At 40.5% G+C, this 26,169-nt stretch overlaps 1 protein-coding gene across 1 annotated transcript in view; it reads right to left on the minus strand.

Moving 5' to 3' along the window:
- The window catches only part of baiap2l1b (BAR/IMD domain containing adaptor protein 2 like 1b), a 48,600-nt gene that overhangs the window by 3,727 nt on the left and 18,704 nt on the right, over positions 1-26,169 (minus strand). The window contains exons 6-12 of the mRNA XM_034712283.1: positions 26,015-26,149; positions 16,555-16,707; positions 16,074-16,229; positions 14,038-14,152; positions 13,675-13,891; positions 8,873-8,935; positions 7,596-7,824 (exon numbers count right to left, since the gene is read on the minus strand). Coding sequence (XP_034568174.1) covers positions 7,596-7,824; positions 8,873-8,935; positions 13,675-13,891; positions 14,038-14,152; positions 16,074-16,229; positions 16,555-16,707; positions 26,015-26,149 — 1,068 coding nt within the window. The remainder of the gene's footprint in view (positions 1-7,595; positions 7,825-8,872; positions 8,936-13,674; positions 13,892-14,037; positions 14,153-16,073; positions 16,230-16,554; positions 16,708-26,014; positions 26,150-26,169) is intronic.

Consider the following 26,169-nt stretch of genomic DNA (forward strand, 5'->3'; position numbering starts at 1 on the left):
ATTTCAGAGGGATGTGTGTGTTTGAAACATGTAAAGCTAGAACAAACATAAAATGCAGATGTGTTTCAGCTATAGGAGTCAAAATATGGAACAGACTCGGTGACAAGTTGAAACTGTGTAGTTCTTTGCAGAGTTTCAAAAAAGCCTTAAAATACAAATTAATTTATGAATTCACTATCAAATGAATAATACGATTAAAAAAAAAAAATAATAGGGGCGCCGTTGGCCTAGCAGTCTAAGCGTGCACCCCATATACAGAGGCCATAGTCCTCGTCGCAGAGGTCACAGGCTTGATTCCAGCCTCGACCATTTACTCTATTCTACTCCCCACACTGTCTCTCTCTAGCTGACCTATCCATTAAAGTCCAAAATGCCCAAAAACATAACTTAAAAAATAATTAATAATAATAATAAAACAATTAAAAAAAATTAATAATCCTATCAGATACAATAAACTCCTCACACCAGTCAGTGCTCTGGCCCTAATAAGAATTAAGGAGTGTAATGTATAAAAACTGCTTTTGTTACTTTCTTTTCTGGTACTGCTAACTAATGTTTTTGTAAAATTTTACATTGTGTCTATGTAAAATTGTGTTATCTTTTTTTGTTAGATGACTGCTCACCCAAACTGTAGACTTTTGTTCTTTTTAAATTATCAATCAATCTTTATTTAAAATTTAAATTTAATTTGAATTAACTTTTAAATTAATGACCAAAATAAAAATATTCATTCATTCATAATAAAAAACTTCATTCACATATGGTTAAAAACGTTAAACAACATCTGTTCCTTACATTTATTATCTGACTACTGTAGTTTTGACCTCCCTGTGCTGCAGCTGCCGGTCGTCCAGTTATGACCCTGCAGTACCCCAGAGCTCCCACTAGAGGTCACCGGTGGATAGAGTTACCCATGCTTCTGTCTGCAGTGTTTTGGTCTCTCTGTGACTGCTATTAATTCCCACAGGATGTCAACAGTTTCACATCTGTTCTGTTTTTTACAGATGTTTGGATTACAGCTCACGAAGCTGCTATCACGAATGTTAAAGGGCATGTCTTTATTTGTGTGAACAGCTACAATTTATTCTCTGAATATCCATCTACTTCTGTGAGTGCAGTTAATGAACATTCACAGCAAACTTGCTAAATCATAGTGACCCCTCAGGGAGCAAAGATTGCTTCTCGTCTGTCGTTCTGCTCTGTTAAACTTTAAGTTTCAACCCTCACATGTTTTTCTCGGCTTTACTCTGATACTCAACTCAGACATCAAAGCCTCCTCTGCTCCTTTAACTTTCTCAGATCACTCTTTCTCTCTCTGTCCTCTGAATACATTCATTCCTGTGAGTCGTTATCTTTCTCTCAACAAACCAGTGAGGGTGCATTTTTTCTCACAGTGACAGTGCATTCCAGGGTAACCCCACCTCCCGCAGCCCTCATGTCTCTAATCTCCCCTTCCTCCCCTCCTCTCACCTTTCTTTCCTCTCTAGACCAACCTGAAAAAGGCTTGTTGCAGTTTGATGACACCAAGAAGAAAGGAACAGGTGGACAGATCACAGGAGTATTACAGACTTTCACTTTTTGGGGGTGAAAAAATGAAGTAGAGCACAAACAGAACGACTGACGAAGGAAAAGGAGAAAAGAAACGCTAAACAAATATGCATGGGTGCAGAAACTGAAGTTACAAGCCACAAGTTGCTAACTTACACAATACACATGGAAAAACATGTGCACACACCAACACACAACCTCAACCACCCACTCACACACTGAACCCAACATAAACCAAAGTATTACAGTCTAATGCAGAAGTGGAGAACTTTTTCCCACACAAAGTCTATTCTGGGATGTGTGCGTGTGTGTGTGTGTGTGCATGTGTGTGTGTGTGTGCGTGTGTGTGTGTGTGTGTGTGTGTGTGTGTGTGTGTGTGTGTGTGTGTGTGTGTGTGTGTGTGTGTGTGTGTGTGTTTTCTAAAGTTAAAGTAGAGGTTAGTGAGTTGCCAGAAGTGACTGCAGGATAAACTGCTCTGTAAAGGACCTTTATTTACCCTGGAAATGGAGGGAGGGATGAAGCAAGGGGGAAAGAAGTATGAGCTGAAGAGATGAAGCGACAAGTGTGATGATGGAGATAAAAAAACAAATGAGAAACTTAAAGAATAAAGAGAGAGACAGAGAGAAAAAGAGGAGGTAGGTATCGGGTTCACACAGAGTGGAATTCCACCATAATGCAGAGTCAGAGGTGGAGAGATGTAGGCTCGACAGTGACACACACAAACACACACACGCACGCACACACTCAAAGTATGGTAATGATGGGCCCAGGAGCCGTCTTGTGGCTGTGGACCAAACAATGTTAAATAATAAATACACCAGAGGTAACAAGGAGAAAAGTATCGTCATGTGCCTTCTGATCTGTGAACCTGGATCTGGGTCAAACATCACACTGCCAGAGGAGCTACATCAGTGGACTGTGTGAGGCAACAAATATGATAAAGCATGCTTTTTTAACAGTTTAGACCAGGACCTCAGTTAGTTTAAGTTAAGATTCTTTTAGTCTGTGTCATTCGCAAGATTTTGTTTCTTTTACCTGGAGCTGATTATCTGCAGAGGTCTCCTCCTCTACCAGATAAACTGCACCAGGTATAAAAACAGAGCTGCTGCTTACATCAGCTCAGCTCATCTCTAGGATTTTAGACTTTCTCATTTTGATATGATCTACAGCTCAGGTTAGGATTCTCTCAGTTTTTGTCGTTCACAAGGTTTTTAATGAAGATGGAAAAACAGCAGAGGTCTCCTCCTCTTCTAAGGAAACTAATAAAACTGGGAAACAGAAAATCAAAAGCTTCTGGTTCAAACTGTTTTTCTTTGGCAGGAAATGAAGCTGTGGCTCGCATTAGCCGGCCTTGTTTGAGAGTTTTTTATTTAAAGATTCTTTCACATTTAAAAGTTCACTGGGTTTCAAATCAGTAATACAAACCAGTTATCTTCAGGCTCCTTTTATATACTACTCAGCTATTTTAAATTCTTTATTCTGATTGGTTAAAACTCATGGACTATATAAAATATGGACGTAGGATCCGTGACGTCACCCATCTGTTTCTGAGAGCTGTTTGAGGCCAATCGTCGGCGGCAGCCATATTGTTGCTGTCGAGTGATTGTGACGTAAAGAGGCAGAGTTTGGGACTCCTAGCCAACAGCTACAGTGCCCCTGCAGTCAGCTGTGCCTCTCACTGGAAGACTCGTAATCTCGATATCTTTGAAATTGCTGCGTTAGAAAAAATGTACCCTCCTACATTGTGTGACGATCGAGAAATGAGCTATCCAGACTACACTTGTCTTTTGTACCAGGCTGTTAACATGTTTTTTTTCTGCTGTAAAGATTGTCTTCTTTGAATTGGGATGTATGTAGTTTCCGGTACTTCCAGAGCCAGCCTCAAGTGGATCCTCGATGAACTGTAGTTTTTAGCACTTCCACATTGGACTCAGATTTTTAGACCGGAGGTTGCCACTTGTTAAAACTACATAACAATGGTGATTAACAGCAAAAGTGATGCAAGGAACAACCTAATCACACCCGTCAATCTGGCTTATTTCACTTCAGCCTGTTGACACTGTGGCAAAAATGTAAGTGTCTGTCTCAAGCTGGTCTTGAGAGTGGGGGAATGACAAGCAGCAGGACCAGATGTGAGAGCACCCTAAGGAGCTACTGCACCCCAAGCATGTATGATATGGAAAAGTGGAGCAACATCCTGCCCTGCAATCCAGGTAACGGCAGCAGAGCTAATGAAAGCATCTCTAAGTTATTTAATTTGCAGCGATTGGTCAAATCACTTCGAATTCAATCTAGACCCCCTTCTTGAGGTCGTTTTATTGCACAACTTGTGCTCTGTCATAGCTGTTTCTCTTTCTCTCTGCCTAACTATAATATATATGATATGGTTGTAAAGGTGTAAATAATGAGCACTTTTTAAAATGACTTTGGGACAAAATTTTGACTTGATTTGAACTGCAGAGAGTAAATTCAACATCTCTCAAATCCAGTCCATGAGGAAAGCAGGGCCACAGATTACTCCGAAAGTGTGTGTGTGATGTTTTTACACATTTTGAATAAACATTTGCATTGATCGAAATATATCTGTGTGACATCTGACGCACCAATTTGGTTAAAAAGTGTGAGATCTTATCAGAAATCTACAGACGGACTATAGAAGTATTGTAGGTGTGATAGTGCAGATGGGGCAGCAGGTGCATTTGACCCGTGCCACAACACATTTGCATCCATCACACAGCACGGAGGAGCTACAAAAGCTTTCAGAGAGTAAAAAACCAACACTTTGGCTGATGTTTTGCATGCTATGCAAACAGAGCGACATTTGTGAGGTAATGACTGAAGCTGAGCTAGTGTTAGAAAAGGCTGACATAATAATGATATTCAGAAATAATGATGTCTTCTGCTGTTTTTCTTTTGTTTTATTCATGGAGTCTTTTTCTTGTCCTGTAGATCTCGACATCACCTGATGCCTTAGCTACATGTCTATGCCACTAAAGTATGTTAAATCGATTAAATTAAAACACCAGTTACTGTGATACAGAAAGCTTCATTCATTCTTAGATCAGGTGAGGATGCCATGTGTGGATTCTGTGTTTTTGTGTCTCCCCATGTTTCAGCCTCTATCTAGAATCTCATTATCAGTCCAATAAGCTTCATTGAACCCAAAATGATCTGTGTGAGGAGAAACACAGTCCTTGGACAGTAATCATGAAACTTTTCTCACCATTTCTGTTTCTAAGCAAGTTTATCTGTTTATTTAAGATCTGCCAAGTCAGACAATTTCTTCCTCTTACCACATGCGGTTTTGGTTGGACGTTGCCAAGATGTTCTTGCACTGAGATTTGGCCGCAATCATTAAAGCATAACTTAGTGAGCTATAAACTCTAGTTGACTTTGCTAACAGCAAATACAACAAACTGCAGCACAGGTTTCAAACTGATGCTCTCTGTTGTTCTCCATCATGAAAAAATGAAAAAACTACACTTAGTTAAAGGTCGGTTCTCAGCCCTCCGCGAATGTAGAAACAAAAGCACAGACTAAACATAGAAAACATGGATGTAGTCTCAGTGATGTCACCCATTGGTTAATGAGGCAGACTATTGAAGCCAACTGATATTGGTCATCATATTGGAAATGTGGACTCAATCTGACTTTTGGTCAATCTAGACAGACAGAAGGGTGGAATAGAGGCAGGACAACTCAGCCACATCCCTGATTCTGCGATAGTATGCATAACTCTTAATGCATATGTATGCATGAGTCATAATATATTTAAAATAGGTGAATTACAACAAATGTCACCCCCTGTGCAGCGTGTACGAATCATAGACTGTATATAAAATGGACGTCATCTCGCTCGGCTCGAAGTGAGGCTGCCACAAAAAGTGCTCCCCTTGGTGGCTGGCTGGATTATAGGTCGAAAACTCTGTCTCCCCCATTCATTTGAATGGGGCTGCGGTCAAACCAAAAGATTTTTTTTCGTTAGTTTTAGAGGTTAAAAAACAGGGTTTTACATCCGGGTTTGCTTTGATTGACAGCTGGCCTAGAGAGAAACTCCATAGGACTTCGGGACGTTACGCTGTAGGGCGGAGCACACAAATTCCCTATGGCGCAGACTCTGGCTGCAGAAAATGTACAAGATGCCAGCTTTCTGGAATGGGATATTTTGGCTTCCAAACCGTACAATGGGAAAAGGTGGAGCGACACTGTCCATTTTATATACAGTCTATGGTACGAATGAAGAAAAATGTTGAAATAATAATTATTTTTTATACCAGGCCGTAAACATTTTTCATTTGCTGTAAAAATGGACATTCTAACATTTAACACTCTTAAGGAACAGCATTTATTTTGCACATTTTTGCATTGGCTTCACTTTCATCATCCTCATTCAATGCCCGAGGTTGCTGCTTGATCAAAAAGTAGTCATCAGAAAATCACCCGAGATATCATGCTTACAAGTTTTCCTGCCAATATTCCAAAGCTTTAAATATGGCTCTGACAATCTGTTCATCCTAACCTAGGGCGGGTATTTATTGGACAGTCTGCATAGAGTTTAAAAAAACATACTTCTAGTATCTGTTATCTGCTTGTCCTGTTCAGGGTAATGGAAGGCTACAGCTAAACTTGTTCAAGCAAAACTGAAAATAATGAGCACTTTTCAGTTTGAGCTCATGCCTCACATGCATTTCTCAATGAGATATTCACACCACTGCAAGCCGAACTGCATCTGATTCATCCTCCTAACAAACACGAGAGGAACCTGGCCTTTGGTTGCTGCTGATGCTCAGTAATATGATATCACAGGTCCAGTCTGCAAAACCTCCAAACAAGCACACAGACTTTTTAGACTCATACTGATAATATCAAATATGTTTGACAAACAGGATTTATAATCTGGATTATTCCATCAGTGCTGTCTGGGACCATGACAGCGAGTAAGAGAAAGCAGAAGAAGAGACGGATGTGCTGACATTGTTTCAAAGCGGCTGCAAACATTCCTGCCCTGAGGCCAATTTTAGCTAGTGTGCTATTGCTGAAAGTAAACAAACAGGTACAATCTGACTTCAGATCTGTAGAACCGACAACCTGTGTTGACTCTGCACATTTTCAGCCTTCTGCTTTTGTATTTGTGAACAGCAAATCTTTACAGTGGGTTGAAGTCAGCCTCTGGTTTGTCAACATCTGCTTCAGCATGAGATCATATGAGTTCGCATAAAATGTTTGTTGCTCATTGTGACGCTCTAAATCAGGGGTTCCCAAAGTGTGGGTCGCAAGACACAAATGGGGGGTTGTGAGATGTCTTCCAGAATGTTTTTTTTTTAAATGTATCTATAAATAGCACATTTTACCCATTACAATAAAAAAGATTGATAAAAAGATTAGCTAAACTTGAAATAAAATCTTGAAAATAGAAAATGTAATGAGTTTTCAGCCTTTCTTTTTAGCCAGATGACTCCTAAGTTTAGGGTTAGTGAACAGTTAATTATCAAAAGCATCAGTAGCAGCAGGTTAACTCATAACGGCACAGGAAACACAGCCATATGCTCATATAGGTAGGCTAATTTTCTGCAGACAAGCTTAATGAAGCCACATTAAATCACTTTGAGGGACAGGGGGGCTCACAAGTCTTTGGGACCTATATTTTGGGGGTCGCGGGCTGATCTCTCTCTCTATGGGCAAACAGATTTTTAAATTGGTTGGTGTTTTGAAGTCCTGTCGCCTGAGCTAGACCTGGCAAACTTACTTTTAACCCTTTGTCTTTTTTTGTGGTATATGAGCTGTAACTGAGAATTTTCTAGAATGTGGTCAGCCACACAAAGCAGGCACAAGAAGCTCATCCAACACACACACTGCACAATGGGTGAGACATAGCCTCACATTGCCAGCCCTATCACGTCACAATGGCAGGCCTGTGCCAGAACAACACAAAGGTCTGTAGGTCAAATTATTCTTGGCTGAATTGAGCTCTAGAAACAATCGTTTTGAAAATGCAGGACTGAGGCTTAAACTTCTTCCAATGTTCGATAAATGACCAGCCGACTGACCGTGTTCTGATCGGACGAGGAAGAAGAAACTGCAGATGGCGTGGGAGAGTGCCGGTGGTTGTTCTGTGTGGTGGCGATGCTGCTGGACGAGGTGTTGTTCCTGAAGGCGTTCCGCTGAAGGCCGTCGCTGTAGTCGGCAGGAGGAAGCACCATGGTGGCCTCGTCTGTCTCCGTGTCCTGGTGGTGGAGGTTCACCACGCTCCGGCTGCGGTACGGGGCAGCGGACATACTGCAGATGGAGGAGGAAGAAAAGAGAAATGAGAAATTAGAGGATTAAGCACAAAAAAAGAGACGAAAATAGATACTGAGGAAAAGAGAGGATAAAGAAGGGACAACAAGGCTCTTTAATCAGACTAATTACAAGAACTTGCATGAGTCTCCTGGCATGTGTTTGTGCTTCCCTCCTTCCAACTTTCTATGTCTGTGTTTAGGGTTTACAATGACCAGATTAGATGTGGTTTAATCTTAGAATTTATGTAAGGCTTGCAGAAAGGTTTCCAACACTTCAGCTGTGCTTTACAGACTGAAAAAGGAGGACAAGTACAAGGGTGAATATATGTGTAGTTGTATCCCCAAGCGCTGGTTATAGATTAAACTTTCTGTTTCCCTGAATGCTCGCAGCTGGCTGGCAGCCTCTCTGTGGGAGGTTCAGCACATTAAGATCTAATAAATTAATCCGACAGGGATTAGTCTCTTTGAAGAAGAGGCTGCAGCTGACTCTATGAACTCTCTCTCTCTCTCTTTCTAATCAGCAGTAAAATCTATTCATCAGCACACAACATCCTGTTTCCTGATATTTTGCCGAACTCGCCTCACAAAGTCTAATTTTAGATTCATTTCAATTACACAGATTTTAGGAGTATTTAATATTAATGTGAGCAGAAGATAATGAAAAGCTTTTATCAGTGTATTAATCCTGAAGTACTAATGCAGCAGTGGTTTCATGAGTGTGCATTAGTCATGCTACTCAGCACACACATAGAAAGGTCTCGTATGGCTCGATGATGGAGGAGATCGGGAGGAAAATGTGACCGCAGCACAACAGGAATCAAAAGGTTAAAGAATGGGAGAGTCCCCCAAAGGATTAGAAAGGTTATCACGCTAACAGGAGTAACCAGAGGAAACACTGCCAACAATACAGCTGGCTGCAACATGAAACCTCCCAGTGTGTGTATGGTGTGTGTGTGTGTGTGTGTGTGTGTGTGTGTGTGTGTGTGTGTGTGTGTGTGTGTGTGTGTGTGTGTGTGTGTGTGTGTGCGCGAGAGGAGTCTCCTTACCTGTTGTTATTCACGAGTGGCTCTGTAAGTGCACGGCAGTAAGATGAAGGGAACCAGCCCCTCCTGCAAGACGCAGACAAAGACAGAGGAAGCAAAGTTAGGAATGATCACATCTGGGGTTTGAGATACTGTCGGGTCTCTTTGCACAATGAGCTGAAAGCTTCAGAAAATGTTTCAGAAAATACAAAAGAAATGAAACTACATCCTGTATTCACATGCTCCTTAGAAGGTCCCTGTTTTAAGTTTAGAAGTTGTTTTCCAAAATTCAATTGTTCTACAAGCTTACTGTCTGCATGCAAAAACAACATAGACACAGCAGTAATATATTTGACTCTTTAAACTAAACTACAGTTGTAAGTAAAGACTGTAGAATTAATGGACGTTGTATCCGTGATGTCACCCATCTGTTTCTGAAGCGCTGTTTTGAAGCAAATTGCTGGAGGGAGCCATATTGGAAATGCTGAACGCAACCTAACTTCTGTCAAGCTAGTGTGAGGTAAAGAGGCGGGCTTGGAGCCTCTTAGCCAACAGCTACAGTGTTCCCACCAGTCAGTCCAGTTAGTCATGTCCTTATTTGGGCAAAACTCATAATCTTAATATCTTCTGAACTGTACTGTTATGAAAAAATTCACCCTCCGTACAGCGTGTGCCGATAATTAGCTCTTCAGACTGAAGCCGTTTCTTTTAAACAGGCTGTAGACATGTTTATTATTGCTGCAAAGATCATCTTTTTTGAATGCATGTGTATGTGGTTTCCAGTGTTTCTATAGCCAGCCTCAAGAGGACGCTCAATGAACTGCAGTATAACACTTCGACATGGGCTTCATGTTTTGAGGCCGGAGGTTGCCGCTTGGTTGTAAGTCAATCTATGTAGAAGGCAAACCCCACAACCCTCATAACATATTGCAATTAACAAATGAGCCACTAATGATGTTTGCAAAATCTAAATAAGTGAAAACTTTTAAACCATTAAGCTGACATTTACTTGTATAAGTGATGTCAATTCTTGTAATATGTGGAGTCAAAAATAGGCCTGCATAATTTGAAAAAATCAGTGCGACTAAATTCTTCATTATGCCGATAACAATGTGAAAATACAGCAAAATAAACTGATATTAAAGCATGCATGCAAATTATTACTTAAATTACTATGTCAAATCTGCAAGTTTTATACAGTATCTGAATATCCAGTATGCCAGTTCTAAATGCAAAATGCAACATATTTCTAATTTCTAATATTTCCAAAGGTCTGTGTGTCTTTGAGTTTTTGAGGAGCCAGATTGTTGGTATGTGGGCAGCCAGCCTCTCCCTCTGTGTAGCTGAATGTTTATATTTGTTTGGAGAGTTGGCATCCCCCTTCTGTTCCTGCAAAGAAAAAAAAAGGCTCCATCTGGAAAAAACCAGCCCTCAATACCCTCATTAGTATAATTTTATCCATTGAGAAAGGGGTTCACGCTCTTATCTTGTCTGATTCTGGCAGTGATGTTACTGCTGACTTCTGAACAGGTTGACTTGAGCAATAATAACAATCCTGTTCAAGGACGTTTCCCTGGTAGCCAGGTTTGTCCACTTTCAGATACAAACTGTTCCTGATCAGGCAAGAAGAAGTGGAACAGGCAAGCATGGGTGACAAGACTCCATGAACAATTTCATGTATGAAAGTTGAAGTAGGTGGGTTATATGCACATAAGCCAGACGCAGAAGTTTAGCCCTCACTTTTTCAATGCTGCAAGAGCTTAAATAATCACCATGATCATGATATATTATTACCCAGCAAAGACCATCAAGTCAAATGTTGTGATCATTAAACTTCAAGCATTACCAAAAGTGTGAGGGCTAATCTTTCTTTTCCTCTATGTAGGAAAAATTGACCTCAATAATAACACATATCATGTCAGGTATCATCATTTGTCAAAAGTTATGTTTGTACTTATGTATTACCGGTGTTGTTTTCCCTCACAGTGATTCACATGTATCTTTGCCCTGCTGATATTTACCCATCAGTCTATCAACAGCTTGTGTGGGTATCTGAGTCAGTCTGGGTGTTGCCAGGCGTGTTGCCGGGATACTCTTTCAACGCTGATATATGACAAATAGAAAACTTAGTGAGAGACCAAAATGCATCAAAGCCAGCCCTCCTGTGGGACACAGTCTATCTTTTTAGAAGCTGTGCTCTGATAAACATGATGATTTACACTTTTTAAGCCTTTAGGCGCTCAGGCTCGCCTCGCTCTCTGCTGCGAGAACAAAGTTCTAGTTTACGGCAGCCTCTCTTTGGAAACTCAGAAATGATAGCTGCCAGGCCTGGATCAGAGTTTTTTTTGGATACATTTGCCAGGTGAGATCAAACTTGATAAATGATTAAAATTCAAAAGCACATTTCCAAGGGCTTCAGATCAAATCCCTGTTTAAAGAGTCAGACATCAGAGACCCGAGGAGAGCTGGCTCGGTCGGAGCCTGTCTGTGTGGGAGAGCAGGTGGTGCTCTGAGCCTCTCTCCCTGCCTCTCCTCGGTCCGCTATAGTACATCCCACCCTCAGGCCATACTTTACTTTGATTTCTGTATCAGAGAGGGTTTCAGCTCTGGCAGCTCTGGGTCTAGCTAGGGAGTGTGTGTGTGAGTGTGTCAGTGTGTGAGTACATGGTCAGCATGAGGATCAGGCGAGGGGCTGTCTGTAAGGACAGTGCAGAAAAACTCATGTCGATCACCTGACAGCTGGGAGGATGGTGGAGCACATTTAACCAATAGAAATGAGTCCTGCAGTGCAAACAGGAGTATTTTTGGGATGCCTCATATCCCTAGATTCTGTGCTACCTAAGTAATGAGTTCATGCAAGTCAATAAACAATGTATTTGTCTCAGTTGCCTTTAAATAAATGCACAAAATATTTTGAGCCAAAACTATATTAAAAGTTGAAGCATGAAAAAAAACTTCTTTAGACTACAGAAGTTATCAAAGCTCCAAATACTCATCATTTTCTAGATATGGCATTGTTTATGAGCAGTGAGCAAACAGTCTTATTGTTTAATATTCATTTGAAAGCAATGCCTTAACAGCTGCTGTTCTCATTTTGATGTATTTTCTGGGATTATCTTCAAAAGCTTTGTTTTCCTAAAACACGAACAACCTGAAGATTGAGCTCAATTTGTCAGTTGTGATCTACTGCAGGTATTGTTTAAAGGTGACATATCATGCAAAATTGACTTTTTAATGGTTCTTTACCTGAAATATGTGTCCCTGGCATGTCTACAAACCCCCCGAGAATGAAAAAAATCCATTCTGCCCCTGTTTTGATTTCTACACCTTTCTGTAAATGTGTGTGAAACGAGCCGTTTTAGACTTCCGTGTTTTTGTTACGTTACAACAATATCCGGTCTGTCACGGAGTCAGAGCTCGGAGCTTGTTCAGCCCATAGACAACATAAAATGATACTGAATCCCCTCCTCCGTTTTTCATTACCTGCACAAATGTGTGGTAACAAGGAGCTTAGGAGGGAGGCATGCTAGTTGTAGGCTGTCTTAATAAACACAAAGGTCGGGTTTACTCCCCACGTCTGCAGATTTGAAGATCTAGTGGATGATTTTTATTTATCATGGATAAGTGCTAGCGCTAGTTAGCATAGCTACATAGCTACATGTCGTAGCTGTAGCTGTGAAACAAGACACACGTCAACATACTGACAAATAAAACAAGAAGAAACACTAAATCTGTGACCAATCCTTCAGAGAAGGTCCCGCTGCCTTTCTGGCAGAGGTCAGTTTTACTCCCCACGTCTGCAGATTTGAAGATCTAGTGGATGATTTTTATTTATCATGGATAAGTGCTAGCGCTAATTAGCATAGCCACATAGCTACATGTTCATAGCTGTAGCTGTAGCTGTGTACCAAGACACACGTCGACAAACTGACAAATAAAACAACAAGAAACACAGAATCTGTGACCAATCCTTCAGAAAGGTCCTGCTGCCTTTCTGGCAGATGTCGGTTTTACTCCCCACGTCTGCAGATTTGAAGATCTAGTGGATGATTTTTATTTATCATGGATAAGTGCTAGCGCTAGTTAGCATAGCCACATAGCTACATGTTCGTAGCTGTGTCCCAAGACACACGTCTACATACTGATAAATAAAACAACAAGAAACACTAAATCTATGACCAATCGTTCAGAAAGGTCCTGCTACAGGCGCCTCTCCGTCAGGATCAGATTCTGGATCAGATTCAGAGGGTTGAAGTAGCGCGATCTCTGAGCAGCCGTTTATATTCAGCCAACATGTAAACATTAGATCAACGTGCTGGAGAGCCGAGGCACATCCACTTCCGGAGGGGGCGTGGTCAGAGGGAAAACAGTGTTCTGATGAGGAATGAAGAAGAGGACTTTTCAGGCATGCCAAAATCTGATTTCAAAGTGTTTTTTTGAGCATAAACTTTAAAGACATGTTTTGGGGACCTCTTAGACCAATATATATTGATGAAAAAAGCGTGATATGTCACCTTTAAGGATTATGTAAAAATCTATCTCCTGGCCTATTCGCAGCCACTTTCAGCTGCAGAAGAATTACGCCTTAAGCGCTTATAGATTGCTTGTTAGACTGATAAAAACAGGATCATGTGAGAAACAGCCCGAAAGAAAAGGCCATGAGGTGGTGTTTACAGTAAATTAACGCATAAACAGGAATAATCTCTTCCTAATCTGCACAAATTCACATGATTTTTATGTGTCAGTAACTGTGTGCACATATATCCAATGATGTCATTTTTTATTTTAGTAACTGCAGTCGTCAGGAGCAAAACTTTTCCACTCACTTTCCGTTTTTCTCCATTTCTCCATACATCCACCCGTCTCTCTCGTCAGGGATCAGCAGTGTGATGATGTCTCCCTCGTCAAAGCTGAGCAGCGTGCTGTTGTTGCCGGCAGTGTGGGGGAAGATGGTGCGCACACGCGGCCTCTTCACGATGTTGTTAAGGCCTGTGGCGACAGACACGGACCTTCCGAGGTTGGTGTCCTCACTGATGCCGTGGTCTGGAAGAGGCAGAGAAGAAAACATCATAATACAAGAACGCCAACAATATTGAGCTAGAAGCAAACTTAAAGCTTAAGTTTGGAGTCAAAGTAGCACAGGGAGAGGTGAATAATGAAATACAAGACCACAAAGCATGCTATAATACCGGTGTTATTGTTGCTAGCAGTGGATACAGTGGTGGTGTTGTTCTCCTGGGTGAACATGTTGGCCAGAGGACTGGTCTGAGCCTTCAGAGGAGGGGCCGGGGGAGCTGACATGTTCTGCAATAAACACATCAACAATAATGTTAGTGTGTTTGCCTGAATTTGAGGCCCGCACAGTTACTATATTATACATTAATGTGAATCACCCGCACAACTCACAAGTGATGAAGTGGCCTAATCTAACACTAAGTTTAAACTGAGCGTGTCTACAATGATGTATGACTTTACAGTCCAGTAAAAGTGAGTCCATAAACCAGGTGGTTATAACCTTTTATTATGTTTAAATGTTAAGCTGTATCATGCTTCACAAATAAAGCTGGAACATGAATAAATAATTCAAGTTCATTGCTGTGTATATTGCTGGGCTAAATGGATTTATCTGTACTTTACTTGAAAATTACAATATAGAAGTTGGTTATCTTGTTGCTGATGGACTTTTATGTCATCAAAATACATCACTGTGTATTTCAGTGTGTTTCATAACCAGCTTCAAAACTCCTCACAGGTGCTTAAAGCAGATTTTGTTTATATAAGATTTGTGGATTTATTTAAGGTTATTTTTTTCCATCTACTTAATGGGACAGCTTGAGAGCGACGGGGACCCTATGACTGTACCACCTGAGGACTGGAAATCAACCATATGACTCTACCACCTGGGGACTGGGAAATGACCCTATAACTCTACCACCTAGGGACTGGGAATCAACCCTATGATTCTACGACCTAGGGACTATGAATTGAGCCTATGACTCTACCACCTGAGGACTGGGAATCATCCCCCTGATTCAACCACCTGGGGCCTGGGAATTGAGCCTATGACTCTACCACCTGGGGACTGGGAATGGAGCCTATGAATCTACCACCTAGATACTTGGAATTGAGCCTATGACTCTATCAACTGAGGACTGGGAATCATCCCCCTGACTCAACCACCTGGGGCCTGGGATTTGAGCCTTTTATTTCATTTATTTAACCTTTATTTAACCAGATGAGAACCAATTGAGATCAAGACCTCTTTTACAAAGGCGACCTTGCCAAGAGGAAAGCAGCACACGTCAAAATAAATACTACAGTTCAATAGTATGGAGCAAATGAAGTGCAATTTGTGAACACAAAACAGCATATTCTAAAAACACAGGCACTGCCAATGACTCTTCCACCTGGGGACTGGGAATGGATCCTATGACTCTGCCACCTTGAGACTGGGAATCAACCCCATGACTCTACCACCTGGGGACTGGAAATAGAGCCTATGAATCTACCATCTGTGGACTGGGAATCAATCCTACAACTCTACCACCTAGAGACTGGGAATAGAGCCTATGAATATACCCCCTGGGGACTGGGTATCGACCCTAAAACTCTCTGACCTTAGGAGTAAGAATAGACCCACGACTCTACCACCTGGGGACTGGGAATAGAGCCTATGAATCTACCACCTTTGGACTGGGAATTGACCCTATGGCACTCTGACCTAGGGACTGGGAATCAACCCTATGACTCTACCACCTGAAATAATTAGGTATAAATGTAATTCAGGGGGCTTCATGTTTCATTAAAAATGTGAGAATAGTTTAAAGCCTGTACATTTTTCTTTCACTGCTGTTGAGAAGTTTTAATAAGTTCTTCTACTTTTGTAAAATAGTCTATTTTTACATAAGGATGCCTCCTTCTACTTTGTTTGAAGCCTTTATATCTACTGCAAACACTCTCTCTCTCTCTCTCTCTCTCTCTCTCTCTCTCTCTCTCTCTCTCTCTCTCTCTCTCTCTCTCTCTCTCTCTCTCTCTCTCTCTCTCTCTCTCTGAAATCTAATTCAATCAACATTTTTAAAGAGGTAAAGTGTGATGCTTTCATTAATATCTATAATAAATCAATCTTAAGATATTGTGTTGTGGCATTCAGAAATTGAAATACACCTTCTAACAAGACAGCAGCATATGTTCTAAAGGAAGCATCCTCATTTGCACCCTAACGTACCACACTGTGCCGTGATGGGGAGGGAGAGGGCAGAGGCGTGATGGTGATGGGCGTTCGAAGTCCCTCAATCATGGACAAAATGCTATCAGGCATGTCGCTGGCGTCGTTGCACTGGTCCTGCCAGCTGTTCAGCTTTTCCGTCAGAATGTCTCTGGCCTTTCCAAGGAGCAAAAAGAGGCACAAAGAGAGATATGAAAAGAAAACATGAGTAATGAGTAGAGAGCCCTGTCATTTTTATCACCATGGTAACAAATAACTCTTTCCTGAGTTTGCAGGTTTTGAAATAAATTGTCCTGCTTGTGTTTGAGATAAAAGATTACAGGTTTCCCTGCAAGGTCTAAGTTGATGCATTTCAAGTCCGAACATCACTGCTGAATGCCCCAGTGACTTTCATCACCTCTCAGTAACTTTTAAAGTCAGGAAAAAGCAACAAACTTCTGCTTGATTGTTACATGAAAAGTGTGGCAGGAATGTGTTTTACCTTGTCGTGAAAGGAAGCGAACTGATAGGAGAACATGCAGTGTTTGTCCACCAGGAAACAGAAACGTCTCTTCTCCTCCAGTAGAGCCTCTTTACAGCCGTCTGCAATGAACAACTGCATGTCCATCTGACGACTTGTCAACGTCTCAAGGCACTGAAAGCACAAAACGAAGAGTTAAACACCAGAATTGTAGTCAATCTGAAAAACAAAAAGAAAAAAACGATAAAAAATCGGTCTCTTGTGATCGTCTGTCTTCAAAACCACCATCTCGATTTCACTGTTGTGTCTTATCTGCTTGGCCACATGCTCTGCAGCCATCTCATCCTTCTTTACAGCAGATCTGTTCAAAAACACAACAAAGGCAAAAACTACAAAAGGAGAAAGGTTCCTTTTTAATTTCCCAATCTCTCTTGAGCAGGGGGGAAAGGTATTGTTGGGCTTCCGTTTACAGTATTGATAGATTTATGTATTGACACAAGGAAGAGGGGACAGCAGCTCCGGGGAGAGGAGGTCTTATCAGCACAGACAGGCTGGGATTATAAAAAGGTCAAAAGGGTTCAGAGAGGATTGAAGGTGTGTGCATTGTATAAAGTGTGAAAGTTATGTGAGATCAATTACTGTTACATTTGGAGTTTTACTTTTAATACTTTTTGCCATCTGAAAAGTGAGCTGCCTCCTACACAGCGTGCAACTAATACACCAGTATAAAACAGAGATACAGGAGCACGAAGAAGCAAGCAAACAATTTGCTATGCAAAGCATGCTCAATGCAAAGTAGATCACAATCACGAGTTTAAGAATGCAGTGGCATACTGTTGAGTAGATAAACATTGTGCAGTGCTGGTTTGATTGAAAAGTCTCCTCAGTCCTCGATATAAGACAACACATGACCAGCAGAAATGGGGGCGTGAGCCTTGGCGAATAGGTTAGTGCCTAACAACTGTAAACATTATTGTGGGCGGAGCTCTACTACCATACCGTACCGGCTCCACATGAAACAGACTGTACCAGATAGAGTTACACAGCTGCACAGACACTGCTTTTTGTGGACTTTGCTGAGTGCAGGGACGTCATGCAGGAACACAGCTCAAACTTTTCTTCTCTGCGTCTAATATACAGGTGCGCTTATATTCTGGAATTTACGGTACTCTCCAGTGTGGAACTTTCGTTTTTCCCCTTAAACTTTTCGTTTTCATCTTCCTTGATTTTCACAGCAAGAACTTAATCCAGGAACAGAAGACTTTTTGGAGAGTGAGTTGTCCCTGGTTGGACTTGGGTCTACATTCAATCTCTAGGCCTAAAAGGGTTCCCATCAATGGTATTACAGAGAATGTGGGGGCTGAGGCAAGATGGGACACAAAAGACTTTTTAAAACTTGAGCAAAATAATTCAAATCATATTTTTGGTGCTTTAAAATGCAGTGCAGATAAAAATGGACTGGAGGAACCTTTTAACCCTTAAAAAAGCTGTTCTTCGACAGGAGGAACTTCGTCCCGGAACTAGGGACTTTACCCCGGAACTACCTGCGTTTCGACTGGTTAAAAGGTTCCTCCACTAGATAATCTCCCCTCTAAAAAGCCCCTGCCATGGGTAGTACTTTTTGAAGGTCCCTGGGCCATTGGGGGGGCAGGGCCTGCAAGCTACACGTTTCTGATTGGTCCGGTATTTGTAGCATTTTCATTGGACCCGCCATGTTTAAAACACTGCGATTATACGCTGCAGTGTTTACTTTTTCATTCTGCTACTACCAATAACGTAAATATGACATACCAACACGCCATCCGAGGGTCCCTGTCTGCACCAGCCGGCCTAATTACTGTATGTAATTATCCCTTGTCTGATTGTGTCTGTGCAGCTGAGACGAGGGGGGGTCTTTGTGTGGCCGCTGGAATGTGTTGCGCTTGGCATTTTTCAGCAAAAGGGCAGCTTTCTGGAAGAGTCTGCCAAAGGAGAAGAGAAGGGTGGGATCAAGGCGGCTTCTCTTCCTCCCTCCTCTGTCTCGATCTCTCAGTTCATCTCTCTCAGACTCTAGCGCTTGCCTAAAAGTTCCTGGTAGTAGTTTTACATTGACTCTAATGTCGTTAAAAAAGACCAAACACAAAGCCTCAACAAACTTATATCAAGTTTGTGTTTCAATATAATACGTTTAGAGTTATTACTATTGTCAAAGTCATAGTGCAAATATTTTATAATATCACCACCACATTTTTATTTGAGTATAGTAGTATTCTGGCTCTTTTCATGCCTTTTTTAAAAATCTTCACTGCATAAAATAAAGTTTTCATAGTGAAACCAAACCCTCTCATAACTCATACATTCTCTCTAGAGGAGCAGTACAGACTACAATAAGAACCACTCCTCTCCAAAAACCTGAGTCAGTCTTTAGTCCCTGATTTTCTGTCAAAGCTTCACGTGAGATCCATGTCATCATCATCCAACAGGCTGGGATTAGCACGCCCATAACGGCTGCTAATACAACGGCACACACCTTCTTCTATTCAGCTTGTACAACCGTTTTCTAGTGATAAAGCCTTTCATAGCCCAGGGCTTTATTTACCAGGAAATTGTGTTGGATAAAGTATATGTGAGAAACAAAATCAGAATCTAATCTTTTGAGCAATGTCTAGAAACACTTGGCATGGATGAACGTTAGAGCCGTTATCTAAGGTTAGCAAGTTTGACCACATTCACAAGGAGTGTCACTAAAACCTAGAAAAATGAAATTTCTAGTTGATGACTTCACTTAATGTTAGTATATCAGTTCCTGTGGGAGGAAAATACCCACGGTAAACTTGCAACATCTCATGAAGACAAACAAAACTGATGAAGTACTTCTGTAGAAGCAGCTGAAGACGATCACCAATAAAAATCAGTGATGATATGATGATGGGATAATAAGATTTTCCCCTCAAAAGCAGTGGAATCAGTGGTAAATATCAAATAACATGACCAATGTAGACAGTGTATGCACCAGGAGATAAAGGCTAAGTGACTCTGCAGAAGTGATATCATCTTTGTCCAAACAGTACCGTCTGACTAAGACACTGTCTGTCTCTCTCCCTATCTCTCTCTCTTATGCCAGGAAGTCCTCACATGAACCCGTCCATTTAGAGCTGATGAGATCTCGATAACAGGCTAACCTTTGTGGCTACATGTAAACAGACCAGTGGATGCAAAATCCCGGAACAAACATGCACACCTTTACAAATAAATTCAGAAATAGCACTTTGCTTTCCATGACTGCCTTGGAGCTTGATTTCTCTTCTTTTTGATCTGTAGTTTCCAGTTACCTCACTCCCCCAGGTGTTTGCATCTAGCTGCAAAATCCCATCATCTCACCCTGCAGGGAGAAGCTCTGCTGCAGACTAATCAACACAAAGAGGATCATTTAAGAACATAACGGATTAAAATGTCGTGAGATGAGTTTCATAAGAGGCTGTTTGTCAAAAGAGCTAGTTGCTGAAAACAACCTCACTTAGAGATTCATCATTTTTAAAAGCTGTCAGAGAATTATCAAACCTTATAAAGTGAGGCCTCCTCAGCACAAGTTTTATCCTCATAATACACCTCTCTGGGTCAGCTTTCTACCCTAGAACGATTATCATACAGGCTTCCAGATAAGGCTGCGGAGCATGACTGGAAATGGGGGCAATGTCACTCATTTTTAATGTCTGACTGAAGACGTTGAAGTTGAACAACAATAAAATAATGTAAACAATTGTGGGAGTACTGTAGTAGAATTTAATGAGAAACACTGTCAACTTTTAAGCTGTCTGTGCATCACTGTTGTTTATGATATTATCATAATAATAATAATTATTATTACAATAATAATAATAATAATAATAATAATAATAATAATAATAATAATAATAACAATAATACTTATTATTATTATTATTATTATTATTTGTATTAAATTCTTATTTTTTTTAATTTATTTGTTGTTTATTAAATTGTATCGTGTTTAGTTTTGATGTAGTCTTTGCTGTTCAGGATGCCACTGCTTGTTTATGCTTGTTCACTGTGAAAATAAAACTTAACTATTAACCATAACAATAAATAAATAAATAAACCTTACAAAGTGTCTCATTGTATCCCATAATTCATTGTTAAAGGTAGTGTTCAACGGCTGTAAATACCATAATGCATTGCGGTATAAAGGAAATTGGCGGATAGACAAGAGGAAAGTGACCAGCAATCTGTCTGATGTTAATTTAGATTCTTTCTCAAAATAAAATGATCTGAATTAGAGTTCAAAGACACAGAAACGTGACTTTTTAACCCAAATTCAGCTCTTTTATCAGAGTAAAGGATTTTAAATGGTGTTACACTATTTTTTCCTGAGGAGACTGCATACTTGGACTGGTTCTTATGTGGGAAATAGGGAACAGGTTCAGTCGTGTCTGGTTTGTCTGATAGTTTAAACTCACTCTTTTCTGTGGTGTGCACAGAGAAGGTGCTTGGTCTCCTTTAAATGACGTCACAAGACTGAGGTGAAGGGCTGCAGCTGTGACTGGATGAGAACGCAGGCTTGGATAACTATGACAAGAATCACCAACCTATTGAGAACCATGAACTTTGGAGAACCTGTCCTTATCTTTTAAATGTAACCCAGACAAATAAAAAAAGAAACTTGAACTCATAAACAAAACTTGGGCTCGCCATTCACCGCCAAGCCGTCCAGGGCAACCCAGCAGACTGGCGTGCAGGTGAGCTGACGCAGTCTCCTTTTTCCAATAGTGAGAACCAGTCCCCTCTCTCAAACCTCTATTCCCTGTATCTATGGTTCACTCTTCAGGTACCTCTACTCTGGAAAGTCTGTTACAGTACACATGAGGCAACTTCTAGTTGAGAAGTTTTAGTGGAAAATAGGATTCAATAAAATGAGACGGTCTTCCCTTGATTCCTTCACTTCCTCAATGCACGTATGAAAATATGTAAAACCATATTCCAATGAGACCAGCTGATTATAAATGCAGTGGAAACATCAGGGTGCAGATGAATCATACGTGCATAAACAGACATTTACCACACATAAACTGTGTTTATAAATCAGGAATGTGCACCCCACACAGACTCCAGACCAACGCACACAGAAACAGTTTTATAGAGATGTTGTAGCCGAGGTTGATAGATGTAGATTTATTAACTTTAATGTAAAACATTGTTTAGATCATCTGGCAGATTTTCAAATTGTTGTAGTGGACTGACTGTAAATTCTTCTTCAATATAATATCAATAGAAGACTCATCTTACTGGTGTTCAATAAAGATGGCCGAGATGTGTCTGTGGTGATGTTTACAGGTGGTTTTCATGTTAGTAGTATGGGTGCTATAATCAGCCACAGCGGTGCGCAACAGCAGTTGTTCTGGTGCTGTAGGGGAAGCTCATCGATGCGACACAATCAGATTAATTGCACCCCTTTTCACAGATGGCTGTAATGAGCGCTGGAGAATGCAGAAACCTTGTTTTTTCAGCCTTGATACATCTGTTTCTGTAGGAGTGGAAACAAGGCTTGTGTGTGTGTGCCCACTTCCACAGTGATTAAGGTTTATGAAACATAAGCTGTCCAAATTCAATGGAAGAATAGAGATTTTTTCATCCTGCATGTTCACAGCTTCAGTTTTAAATCTACATAGAGCTATCTGAGACTTACATTAATTTAGCATACCGAGACACACTGAGGGGTAATTATTATTTCATTGAATTTCTTATGATCTATTCTTGTTCTTTTTGGGAACAAGAGACACTGTACGGTTTCATGCCGGTAGAGATGAACTGAGTGTTGTGGTATTAATGGAGGGACAAGAAGAGAAAAAGAGTGAACACCTTTGCAGAACTGTACGAGTGGGTGGAATAATTTCTGCTAACAAGTGGATGAGGGAGAAGAAAAATGCAGGGGAATATGCCATTTCAACATACACACACACACAAACAAACACACACACACACACACACACACACACACACACACACACACACACACACACACACACACACACACACACACACACACACACACACACACACACACACACACACACACACAAACACACACACCCTGTCTTCATCACTTTACATCTGTAAACACTGCAGGAGGCTTGTTGCTATGGAAAACTACAGACACACACACACAGAATTCTTAGAATTAATTTGCTCTTTCCTCGTTGACATTTTAGAGCATTCATACTCACGCTAATGTTTTGTTTAATGATCTATTTCCATTAAATGTATGTACAAAGAGTGAAACTTGGGCTAATTTTAGAGTTTTGGAGAGTCTTTCAATCACTTCTTTCACAGGTTTGATAACAGCCCGTCTTTCTTTTCTACTGCTGACGTCATTCTAGCTGCCTTTGTGGTTCTTCAGTGTCTCTGCTGAATCACCCTTACTGTAAACTCCTGCCTCTAAGCTCTGACACTCTGTCCTTCTGTCTGTCTTTCCAGCCCGTCTTTGTGTCTCAATCCTAATACCTGGGCTTGTATCAAATAAGTGAGCACAGCAGGGAACAGATATACTCTGAGTCATGGCTTTTGTGGAAGGGGTAAGGCAGGGAGGAGAGGAGAGGAGGGAAGGGAGGACGAAACAAAGGAAGGTGGAGGAGGGAAGGAGAGATTGTGGGAAAGGAGTGCTGAGGAATGGGGAAGCTAAGAAACTGCAAAGTTGAGAAGGAGAAAAGTTGGTGGGAAAGAAAGGGTCATTACTTTAGTTTCTCACATTCTCTGTTTTTGCAAAAATACACTGAAATGAAGCTAAAAACTAAATATACGTAGGGCTGCAACTTCCATTTTTTAAAAGTGGGCTGTCTCATAAATCTTATAAAGCATATAAAATCTCCAACACCAGCTAAGAAATGACCTGCAATATTTGTTTCCTTCCTTTTTATTATAGGTTGTCTGTCTTTTTTCTTGTCTTGTTATACAACAAAATAATGAAAATAAAGTATTGAAAAAAAAAAAGAAAAAGAAATGACCTCCAAAACTTCACAGAGCCAAAGGGACATTTCAAAATGTCATATTTTTAATGACCTAAAGCCGAAGATCACGAAAATTTCACTTGGGACCAGAGAATAGTAGCTAATTCTTCAATTTAACATGCTAAAAATCGGAAAAATATTTCCCTTTTAAAATAATATTGCATAACAAAATCTGATATGGTCATTTTTCTTTGAACTCACTCTGGTTCACAGCATCTTTACTCGTAAAAGTGACATCTCTACAATTCAACCCTCTAATCATCAAAAATGTATAAACTTGAGGGTTTGTCTTTCCTTTTATCCAGCTGCAAAACATAGAAAAAAGTCAAATAAATAATGTATTCCTCTCTCTAACTTTATCTCTGCCTGGCTTTGGGGCTTAGGGTTGTACATGTAGACAGAAAACACTAAAGCCCACACAGGTGAACAGGCTGCCTGACTGGGTGGATGCTTATGTAACAGTGCTCTGGTAACTGCTTTCGAGATTAATCTTCTTTCTGTGAGGGTGTGGCTGCAGTGTTTGTCATAAAGTTGAACAGTTTGTAATGACATAATGTTCCACTGTGATTAATGTGCATACTCAGGTAAACCACCTGTGGTAACTGTGACACACACAGATTTACTCATTTCTGAAAGTGGCCATGATTGATCCTTATGACAAACAGACTGAGGAGGGACAGAGGAATAAATGAGATCATCCCTTTAGAAATGATAGATCTCATGATGCTGCTCATCATCATCATCATTTAAAAATAAAAACCCTACATAGCTAAAACGTCATTACTCTTACAGCGGAGGCTAACCTTTTGTGTCCTCATATTGCAGGTTTGTTGATGAGGTCAATATGTTACGTTACAGTCTAAAACATTGTATAATGTAATATAGCCACAAATATGTTTTGCTTTATCCTGCCTAAAATGATTTAAAATGAAAGCTAGATTGACTCGGGCATTACTCACAAAGCTTACATCTCCTCTATTTACAGATTTTTGACAAGAGGAATTTGAAGAAAACACAAGAAATCTCATAAAAAGATGCAAAAATGTGAATATGTGTGAAATGAAGGAAACTAAAAGAAGCAAAACCGCTTCATACTCTGATTACTAAAATGAGTATAGCTCAATTTTTTTAAAATGATTAGTATTCAAATAACTTATTAAGTATTAAGAAATATTTGAATTAAATGTTGACGTTTCTACCATAGACTGTATATTAAATGGACGTAATTTCTGTGATATCACCCATCTGTTCCTGAGCGCTGTTTTGAAGCCAATCATCAGCGGGAGCCATATTGGTAATGCTGAACTCAACCAAACTTAGTGTGAGGTAAAGAGGCGGAGTTTGAGCCACCTAGCCAACAGCTATGTGTTCCCGCCTTTGAGTTAAGTCAGTCATGTCCTTATTTGGGCAAAAACTTGCAATCTTAATATCTTCTGAACCGTCATGTTAGAAACCCCCCTCCCCCCGTACAGTGTGTGTGTAGAGAAATTAGCTATGTAGACCCAGGCCGTTTTTTGTACCTGGCTGTAAACATGTTTATCATTGCAGCAAAAAAATTTTTTTTTTTTGATGAATCGCAGTTCATAACACTTTCGCATGGGCTTTATATTTTGAGACCTGAGGTTGCCGCTTGGTTTCTACATCGAGAATACTTTTGGTTCACTGTGTTTTATGGATTTATTCAGCAAAATTAAGTGAAAGTAGAAGTTTTATTATAAGATATTTTTTGCCTCCTAATTTCAATTATTTTATCAATTATAATTGAACACTGACTTAAAAAACTTCTGAGCTTAAGTCGTAAAATTCACGGGATATGAGGTGTTGGAAAATACTCTAAAACAGTGACATCATTGTAGGCAAAATCCCCATTCAACACACACACACCAGAGGACTCATATCTAATGCATAGTTCAAAGGGTTCAACCAAACGCAGATACTAAATCTGTTAAGTGGATATATTTCATAGATATAAATCAACATTACTCTATCCTTTTGATACTTCTGATTTAAACAAACATACCTCAGGAGCATAATCTTTGCTGTGTTTGGAGAGTGTGCAGCACTTCCTTCTTAGCATTGGCATTATTTGCTTTGTGTTTGTTTTTGTGTTGCATTGATATTGAAAGGTAGTTTCTTCTGGCAACTAAGGTTCCTACTTCCTTGTTCTGTTGCCTGTTACTGTGTGTGAGTGTACACATTTGTAAGTGTGCATGAAGCCGGAACAAGAGGCTGGTGCGAGAAAGGACTGCATGCAGGTGTGTTTGTGAAGTGGGAAAAACACCCAACATGGATCTGGTCCTGCGTGAGTGCACAGAGCTGACACTATACACATCATCCTCAACTACTGTTACACTGTCTTTGACATGGTGTCAGGTGTCAAGGTTTCTTAATGTCTTTGTAATTATGCACAGATGATCCCACCTGTGTGTGTTTGTGTGCGTGTGTCATATGTCTGTGAGTGTGTTTAGAGTCTAACGTCTCACCTCGCTCTCCTTGCTCTCGTACTTGTTGGCGTTCTTGCCTTGGCTCTTCCTCCTCAGCTTCTTCAGATCTGACTGCGATCTCTCCAGTGAGTCCTGCTTCATCTTGTGCTCCATCTGGTACCTCTTAAATGTGGCCTAGAGAAGAGTAAGGATGT

This window comes from Notolabrus celidotus, chromosome 20 (assembly GCF_009762535.1).
Source record: "Notolabrus celidotus isolate fNotCel1 chromosome 20, fNotCel1.pri, whole genome shotgun sequence".
In the NCBI taxonomy this organism is placed as follows: Eukaryota; Metazoa; Chordata; class Actinopteri; order Labriformes; family Labridae; genus Notolabrus; species Notolabrus celidotus.